At 45.2% G+C, this 10,000-nt stretch overlaps 2 protein-coding genes across 3 annotated transcripts in view; both read left to right on the top strand.

Moving 5' to 3' along the window:
• rbl1 (retinoblastoma-like 1 (p107)) overlaps positions 1–3,065 on the top strand; it is a 21,075-nt gene extending 18,010 nt beyond the window's left edge. For both annotated transcript variants that reach the window (XM_034532332.1, XM_034532333.1), the window contains exons 17-22: positions 195–371; positions 1,143–1,214; positions 1,390–1,471; positions 1,577–1,725; positions 1,836–2,000; positions 2,250–3,065. In XM_034532332.1, the coding sequence (XP_034388223.1) occupies positions 195–371; positions 1,143–1,214; positions 1,390–1,471; positions 1,577–1,725; positions 1,836–2,000; positions 2,250–2,456 (852 nt within the window). In that variant the 3' untranslated portion in view covers positions 2,457–3,065. The remainder of the gene's footprint in view (positions 1–194; positions 372–1,142; positions 1,215–1,389; positions 1,472–1,576; positions 1,726–1,835; positions 2,001–2,249) is intronic.
• Positions 3,066–5,104: 2,039 nt separating this feature from the next.
• tmem74b (transmembrane protein 74B) lies at positions 5,105–8,695 on the top strand. The gene is made up of 4 exons (XM_034533144.1): positions 5,105–5,156; positions 5,610–5,855; positions 6,524–6,587; positions 6,687–8,695. The coding sequence occupies exons 2-4, from the start codon at positions 5,661–5,663 to the stop codon at positions 7,274–7,276; spliced, it is 849 nt and encodes a 282-aa protein (XP_034389035.1). The 5' UTR covers positions 5,105–5,156; positions 5,610–5,660; the 3' UTR covers positions 7,277–8,695.
• The last annotated feature ends 1,305 nt before the right edge of the window (positions 8,696–10,000 follow it).

Here is a 10,000-nt window from a genome sequence, read left to right on the forward strand (position 1 = left end):
AACAACACGTCGTCGTTATGATTGTTGTTATAAAATAAAAGAGTTCCTTCAAACAGATGTTTTAAAACGGTTCCAAAAGATGATATTTATTTATTCGTCTTGTGCACATTGTTTATCTATTTGTTATTTGTCAGGACTTGTTTTGTATTCGTTGTTAACGGTTCACATATATATAATAGTGCTCGTGTCTCCAGGTGTACCACCTGGCCAGCGTGCGTCTCAGGGATCTGTGCGTGAAGATGGACGTCCCGTCGGAGCTCCGAGGGAAAATCTGGACGTGTTTCGAGCACTCGCTGGTCCACAGTACCGGTCTGATGAGGGACCGGCACCTGGACCAGCTGCTGCTGTGCAGCGTGTACATCATATCCAAAGTGAGGACCGGACCAGCACACATGCATCTGTGTGGAGATGTGTCTAAGGAGGCAGTGTTGCTGTTATTAACCCGTTAATGACCCGTTAATGACCCGTTAATGACACTCTGAACCAACCCAAGCATGTTTTTTCAAACAATCCTGAAACCTCAGAAACCTTCACCTGCAGGATCAGAGACCTCGGTTGAGGTCTCTGATCCTGCAGGTGAAGGGTTGAGGTCTCTGATCCTGCAGGTGAAGGGTTGAGGTCTCTGATCCTGCAGGTGGAGGGTTGAGGTCTCTGATCCTGCAGGTGAAGGGTTGAGGTCTCTGATCCTGCAGGTGGAGGGTTGAGGTCTCTGATCCTGCAGGTGAAGGGTTGAGGTCTCTGATCCTGCAGGTGGAGGGTTGAGGTCTCTGATCCTGCAGGTGAAGGGTTGAGGTCTCTGATCCTGCAGGTGAAGGGTTGAGGTCTCTGATCCTGCAGGTGGAGGGTTGAGGTCTCTGATCCTGCAGGTGGAGGGTTGAGGTCTCTGATCCTGCAGGTGAAGGGTTGAGGTCTCTGATCCTGCAGGTGAAGGGTTGAGGTCTCTGATCCTGCAGGTGAAGGGTTGAGGTCTCTGATCCTGCAGGTGAAGGGTTGAGGTCTCTGATCCTGCAGGTGGAGGGTTGAGGTCTCTGATCCTGCAGGTGGAGGGTTGAGGTCTCTGATCCTGCAGGTGGAGGGTTGAGGTCTCTGATCCTGCAGGTGGATCCCAGAAACCACGTCTCACTCCTGTTTCTTCCTCACAGATCACAAAAGAGACTCACAGCTTCCATGACATCATGAAGTGTTACCGCAGCCAACCACAGGCCAGCAGTCATGTGAGGCACACACACACACACACACAGACACACACAGCTCGTGAAGCTGAGGATGTTAATATATATATATATATATATATATATAGTACCTTCTCATTCACATTGAATTTGACTCTGTATATATTATGTTATATTACTTTATATTTGTACCTTGTGTGTGTGTGTGTGTGTGCAGGTGTACCGCAGTGTGTTGCTGCGTCACAGGGAGCAGGTGACGGATGAGAACATGGAGGTGGATCCGGTGTCAGGTGGAGAATGTGAGAACACGGTTCCTTTTAACTCATCGAGTTCTAAAGTAATCTGATTACCTCTTCAGGTACTGGAATCAGATCAATAGTTCACTTCCTTCTGTCTCGCATCAGCTGCAGAGAAAACCAATCAGGTCCCGGGACGAGCCGACTGCGACCAATCGGGCGAGGAGGAGCGCGGCGACCTCATCCAGTTCTACAACAGCGTCTTCGTCCTGAAGATGAAGAGCTTCGCGCTGCGTTACGCAACCCAGGACCAGCTGGTAGGGGTCACTGGGTCCACTGGGTCAGAACCACAGGAACCAGTGCACAGTGGCTGACTGTGTGTGTGTGTGTGTGTGTGTGTGTGTGTGTGTGTGTGTGTGTCCTCCAGGCGGACGCCCCCCCCCTCTCTCCGTTCCCGGCGGTCCGGGCTCAGCCCCTGTCGCCCCGTCGGGTCTCTCAGAGACACTCGCTGTACGTCTCCCCTCACAAGAACTCAGCCGGCGGCCTCACGCCGACCCCCTTCACCTACAGGATCAACAGCAGCCCCTCTAAGGTAGGCAGACAGGCAGGCAGACAGGCAGGCAGGCAGACAGGCAGGCAGGCAGGCAGGCAGGCAGGCAGACAGGCAGGCAGGCAGGCAGGCAGACAAGATGAGCAGATTTAACTGCAACAGTGTCATGAAGAGATATTTAATAATCCACTTTATTCATAACTGTGCTGCAGTACAACAGGTACAACTATACATATTAAATGTATTTATTAATAATAATAATAGTCGGACCAACCCAACTCTTCCTTTCAGGAGTTGTCCGACATCAACCGGATGATCCGACAGGGCAGCGCGAGCAGGAAGCGAGCCTTCACCATGGAGGGCGACGTGATGATGTCATCAGCCTGCGACTCCCCCAGCAAGAGGGCGTGTCCAGAGAGCGGCGGCGGCGGCGGCAGCAGCGCCGACGTGCTGCTGAAGCGGCTGCAGGACGTCGTGTCGGAGCGGCAGAGTCACTGACGGGGGGGTGAAAAACCACAGAAGAAGAAGTGGGGAAACGACCTTCAGTCGGCCCTCAACTCAAAGGTCAAACTCTGAAGGTCAGAGAAGCGGAGCAGCAGCTCTCCCTTTGACAGCAATAATAATAATACTAATAATAATCATATGTAAGCACAACCGCTTCACTCACAGGACCCTGAACGCACCTTTAGTCACTTAGTAAAGGTGAGCGTTGGATCTTTATTAAAGTCGTTCTTTAATTCAGGAGAAACGCGTGAAAGCTTTGAATTTAAAGTGTAAATAGTTTGAACAGGAAGTGAGAAACTCGTCTTCTTCTGTGCTTTTCTGGAGCTTTTATTCTGGCGGTTTGACCGCTTCCTTTTTAACCCGCTCCACATTTCCTGTTTTAACCCTTCGAGTGTGTAGTATCTACACTTTATTACATTTAATCTCCTCCGCTGCTGTTGTCATGACGATTTCTCATCAACTGCTCTGAAAGCTTCGATAATGAAAGTAAATCTGTGACCTGAAAACAAGTCTGCGTGTTTTTATGAACTCAAAGAAGAAAAGAAAAAAGTGTGTTTTCTAATTACGGTCGAAGGTTTTGAACAATAAATTCTACTTTGAGCACTTTGTGTTCATTCGTTTGAATTATTTACGTTTTATTTGTGTTCTTCTTGTAGCCCCGCCCCTAAATCAACCCCTGTTTTATGGTCTGTTTGACTCTAAATGACCATAATTTACTAAATGAACATCATTCTGTATTGAAGAAGACTTGAAACTAGAGATTGAGACCAAAAACTAATGTTTACAATGTTTACTGAGGGAATAAATCAAGAGAAGTAGAGTCATTTATATAGACTTCTATACAACCAGAGGAGTCGCCCCCTGGTGGTCAGGAGAGAGAATGCAGCTTTAACACATGAAGCATAGACTTCTATACAACCAGAGGAGTCGCCTCCTGGTGGTCAGGAGAGAGAATGCAGCTTTAACACATGAAGCATAGACTTCTATACAACCAGAGGAGTCGCCCCCTGGTGGTCAGGAGAGAGAATGCAGATTCAACACATGAAGCATAGACTTCTATACAACCGGAGTCGCCCCCTGGTGGTCAGGAGAGAGAATGCAGCTTTAACACATGAAGCATAGACTTCTATACAACCAGTGTAAATGTTTATATATATTACATTTTCATTTATATTATATCAATGGTTTGTTATATATATTATATTCACATTTTCTTAAAACACGGTTTATAGATCTTTTGAATGTAGCCAATTTAAGGTTTGTATTTATTAACTAATTCAACAGGAAATAATTATTTGAAGGATTATTTATTTATTATTTACCTTACATATATATATATACATACATATATATATATGTATGTATATGTATGTGTATATATATATATATATATATATATATATATATATATATATATATATATATACATACACATATATATATATATATATGAGGTAAATAATAAATAAATAATCCTTCAAATAATTATTTCCTGTTGAATTAGTTAAATTTATTATTGAATCAATAAATATTAATTTCTTTAATTTATTGATATCCCCCCCACCACCACCTCCTCCCCCTCTGAGAAGTGACTCCTCAGACACCAGAAGAGAGAACCACAGGCTGCTCCTGCGCATGGTCAGTAGCCTCCTCCCCCCCCCCCCCCCCCCCTCCCCCCTCCCCCTCCTCACACATGATCCAGCAGCATCCGTCTCTCCGGATGCGCGATGCCCCGCAGAACGTCCTGATTCCCGGCTGCTCCGCAGCCTCATCGGCACCAGGTAGGACCGCGCGCTCTCCCCCCGATCCCTTTACGCACAGAGCCTCCGATCGGGGATCGATGCCCCGCAGGTGATCGATGCCCCGCAGGTGATCGATCGCTCCCCGAGCTGTTGGTGCAGCGGGGGGGTCGCGGGGGGGTCGCAGCCCCGGTGTTTCCCGACGGCGATCAGCTGTTTAAATCCAGGAAAGAAGCTCCGACTCTCGGATGCTGAATAACGGGTCGGTCGGTGTGGTGCCTCTCCGGTTGATATTATACTCACGCACGCGCAGAGACACGCTGACAGATGGAGGGTAGTGGTCCGACACGCACGCGCACGCGGACACATAGAGGGTAGTGTTCCAGGTTTTTGGGCTGTTTTTTTGCGCATCACAAGGTCACAGGGGAGCCGACGGTCGGGCACCCCGTCCTCCGGCTCTCTGCTGCGGGCCACGGGCGCCTGATGTGCCGGTGATCGGTGACCGTGCCCCGGAGGTTGTGAATGTGTTTACCGGGAGGATGGACACGTTTCATGGAGGGAACGGCCGGTTAAAGGGGGAGAATCTGTGGACCCCAGAGCTGCGATGACGCGGTACCGATTCTGATTGATAACCGGTGAGAGAAAGAGAGCATGAACTGCGCATGCGCGAGGTTCACACCCAGAACTCAGAGGTGTGACAGTGACCGGATGTTCACCTGTCAGATAATCTGTCAAATCACATCAATACATGAATGTATTTATGGAGACCTGATGTGTGATGTTTAATCACCATGCTGCTTCCACGTGTGTGTGTGTGTGTGTGTGTGTGTGTGTGTGTGTGTGTGTGTGTGTGTGTGTGTGTGTGTGCACGTGTAAGTGTACGTGTGTCTCAGCAGGAAGTGACATCATTGATGATGATGAGAGGAGAAAAGAAATGCAGATAAAGAAGTACCAGGTGAGAATATTTATTATAAACAATACTTGTGTCCTAAAGTAGTACAAGCACACATTCAGAGTGGTATTTCTATCACACCTTATTATTATTGATTTATTACAAGGACTTAACCGTAACTTTATAAAATGTTGAGTCAAATGTATTTTAGATAAAAGATTAAATAGAACTTTATTAATCCCGAAGGAGTTTCAGTAAAGACAATAGATATACAAACAAGGTGTATCATAAATAATACTGACACCATTAAAAAATAGAATACAATAAGAAAAATGCAATATTATTAACCATTGAAGTATAAAACCTGTATGTTATACCAAAGTAAAGATATATCTTAATCAAAGGGAATACTATAAAAGCCGGATGCAGGTCACAATGTGTCGATTCGGTCCCCAGGTCACGAACATATAAACATAAATGTGTCATAACTCACTTCCTTTGTTTCACCTTCATCAGTGAGGATGATGAGGAGCGGCTGGCCGGTGAAGACATGAGCACACCCCACAGATGGAGTCCTCTTTCAAAGGCGTAGAGCTCCGGGAGCTGAGGGGGGGAGGAGCCCGGCGAGGAGAGGCCCCAGTGGGCTGCGCCGCCCGCGGGTTTGAGAACGCCTCGTACCAGCAGGACGAGGAGCACGACCTCCGCCAGCAGGGGGCGACGGAGCCGGCCGGTGCTCCGCCCTCAACCTCTGGCACCAGCAAGGTACCGCCTTCTTTTCGTCTTCAGTGTACGGGGGGCGAAAACCAACCTTTAACTACAACGTTTAAGTACGCCAAGGTTTAAGTACGCCAAGATTTTAGTACGCAGACATTAAAATATGCCAAGATTTAAGTACGCCAAGATTTAAGTATGCCAAGGTTTTAGTACGCAGACATTAAAATACGCCAATGTTTACGTATGCCAAGATTTAAGTACGGCAACGTTTAAGAACGCCAACATTTAAGTACACCAAGGTTTAAGTACGCCAAGTTTTAGTACGCCAATATTTAAGTATGCCAAGGTTTAAGTACGCCAAGGTTAAAGTATGCCAAGATTTTAAGTACGGCAAGATTTAAGTACACCAAGTTTTAATTACACCAAGATTTAAGTACGGCAACGTTTAAGTAAGCCAAGATTTTAAGTACGGCAAGATTTAAGTACACCAAGGTTTAAGTATGCCAATATTTAAGTACGCCAATATTTAAGTATGCCAAGTTTTAAGTACGCCAAGGTTTAAGTACGCCAAGTTTTAGTACGCCAATATTTAAGTATGGCAAGGTTTAAATACGGCAACGTTTAATTACGCCGATGTTTGAATAAGCCAAGGATTAAATACGTTTGAATACAACAATACGCCAATGTTCTTTGTCTCTGTGTCCTCTCTGTCTCAGGGAGAGCAGCAGCATCAGGAGCGCTCTCCTCGGTCATACGATGAAGAGGAAGGAGGAGGAGGAGGTGGAGGAGGTGAAGGAGGAGGTGGTGGAGGTGGAGGAGGTGGTGGAGGAGGAGGAGGAGGAGGAGGAGGAGGAGGAGGTGGAGGTGGAGGTGGAGGAGGATGGCAGGAGGACGGACAGGACTTCCCAGAGTTCCACCCGTCCGACGACCGCTCTGCAGACTACGGCTTCATCTTCGCCCTGGTGTTCCTGGTGAGCGGCATCGTCCTCGTGGTCATCGCCTACACCATCCCCCGAGAGGCCAAGGTGGACCCGGACTCGGTGTCGGCCCGTCAGATGGAGAAGCTCGAGCTGCACTACGCCCGGCTCGGCTCCCACCTGGACAAGTGCATCATCGCGGGCCTGGGCCTGCTGACCCTGGGCGGCATGTTCCTGTCCGTGCTGCTCATGGTGTCCATCTGTCGGGGGGAGATGCACCGGAGCCGGGCGGCCTTCGTCCGGCCCAAGAGGACTTACGGCTCCATCAACCTGAGGATGAAGCAGCTGGCGACCGGAGAGTCGGGAGGAGGCGACGACAGGGACAGAGGGGAGGAATTTTTGGTGGAGCGTGTCGAGATGCTGGATCCAAAATGGGACTCCAAATCAGAACCTGGACCCAGCAGGACTCCTCCTCCTCCTGCTCTTCTTGCTCCTCTTCCTCCTGCTTCGTCTTCTCCTTCCTCTTCGGCTGCTCCTCGTGGAGTCAACTGACTTTTCACGCCGCCTCCTCTGAGTGAGATCCCAAAATGGGGATGCAAAATGGTGCGAAGCCAACCTCATTTGTGCCGACCGGAGAAACACACGTTGAGCACAAAGGTCCTTAAAGCAGCTTTAACCGGTGTTAACAGGACAGAGACGTTAACGGGACGGAAACTTTAACGGGACGGAGACGTTAACGGGACGGTGACGTTAACGGGACGGAGACTTTAACGGGACGGAGACGTTAACGGGACGGAGACTTTAACGGGACGGAGACGTTAACGGGACGGTGACGTTAACGGGACGGAGACGTTAACGGGACGGAGACTTTAACGGGACGGAGACGTTAACGGGACGGAGACTTTAACGGGACGGAAACTTTAACGGGACGGAGACGTTAACGGGACGGAGACGTTAACGGGACGGAGACGTTAACGGGACGGAGACGTTAACGGGACATCTGTCCTCGTAAAGGACGCATTGATCCGCTAGAAGGAAAGAGGTACGTTATTGGGGGAAAAGAGCACATCGGTTCATTATTCAGAGTTTCACATTAAAAAGCACACGATGGCCCTAAAGGTCAGAGGTCACTTTATTCATGAGGTCTCCATAAAAAATATCAGTGCAAACGATATCATCTACGAGATGTTACGGGAAGCGATCAATAAACAGAGGCAACATTTTTAATCCCCACCAATGAAAACAATATGAAGATAAACCACCACATCATCTGGAAACTGTAAAACCTCGATAAATGACATTATTTAATGTTAATTATGAACATGAAATCATTTCTCAGAGCGACTTTGTTTACATAATATCTTCATACTTTATTGTATTGTTATTATTATTGTTAATAATATTTTTCATATATTAACATAATATTGTGACTTTTATCTCTAAATATTATGGTTATTTCAAAAAGATATAGCTGCTAATGAATATTTATCTGAATATCATGTTTTTTTTTTACTAACAACTGAATTTAGACTTCACGATGGTTCGACTTTTTAGAAACCTTTTTAGCAGCTAGCAACTCATTAGCATCGAGATATGCGTCGTATTAGCATCGATGAATCCATATCCAACGAAAAGATGTCTCCTAAAACTGTTTCCTCGTGTTTATTATCGGCGTCACTTTCCAACAATAACCAGCAGATTATATTCAAGTGATATTTTACAACTAGCTGCCATGCTACATGCTACGTGCTACATGCTACAGTCAGTTAAATCTATAAAAAGATGAATCCTACGATGTTGATTCTGAACCTTTTAATGACTCGGCGTCTAATTATTTGTATTATAAGTAAACTGATGTTATTTATGTCTTAATGCCTTAATGAGTAAACACATAAATGATGTAGACGCAAATATTATTACTCTAATGTATTATGGTCTGTATGGTGAGCCACGGTTAACATAGCCACACACACACACACACACACTCATATATATATGTAAATATCTATAAATATATAACTACATATATATGCATGTATATATATATATGTATACATAAATATATATTTATATACATAAATATATTATTATATATGGATATATATATACATAAATATATATAAATATGGATATATATATACATAAATATATATAAATATGGATATATATACATAAATATATATAAATATGGATATATATATACATAAATATATATATATATATATATAAACCTGGGGACTTGAACTTGAACGACTCGTCGATCGTTATTCTGACTCCGTTGCCATAGAAACAGTCTATTTATACCGAGGACGTCTCCAAAGTCACGAGCATCTGAACTCTTCAGAGGGAAATATATAAATACTGTAATTAAATATTTAACAGTGATAGAACAACCAGGAAATACAAAATGTTATATACACACACACACATACACACACATACACACATACACACATACACACATACACACACATACACAAACACACACATACACACATACATACACACATACACACACACATACACACACACACACATACACACATACACACATACACACACACACACATACACACATACATACACACATACACACATACACACATACACACACACATACACACACATACACACACACACATACACACATACACACATACACACACACACACATACACACATACACACATACACACACACATACACACACATACACACATACACACAGACACATACACACATACACACATACACATACACACACACACACACATACACACATACACATACACACACATACACACACATACACACATACACACAGACACATACACACACACATACACACATACACACAGACACACACACATACACACACATACACACATACACACACACATACACACACACACACATACACACATACACACATACACACACACATACACACACACACACACATACACACATACACACATACACAGACACATACATACACACACATACACACACATACACACATACACACATACACACACACACATACACACATACACACAGACACATACACACACACATACATACATACACACACACATACACACATACACACGCACACACATACACACATACACACGTACACACGTACACACATACACGCACACACACACATACACGCACACACACATACACACACACACATACACACATACACACAGACACATACACACACACATACATACATACACACACACATACACACATACACACTCACAC

The sequence above is a fragment of the Cyclopterus lumpus genome, chromosome 5, assembly GCF_009769545.1.
Source record: "Cyclopterus lumpus isolate fCycLum1 chromosome 5, fCycLum1.pri, whole genome shotgun sequence".
NCBI lineage: Eukaryota > Metazoa > Chordata > Actinopteri > Perciformes > Cyclopteridae > Cyclopterus > Cyclopterus lumpus.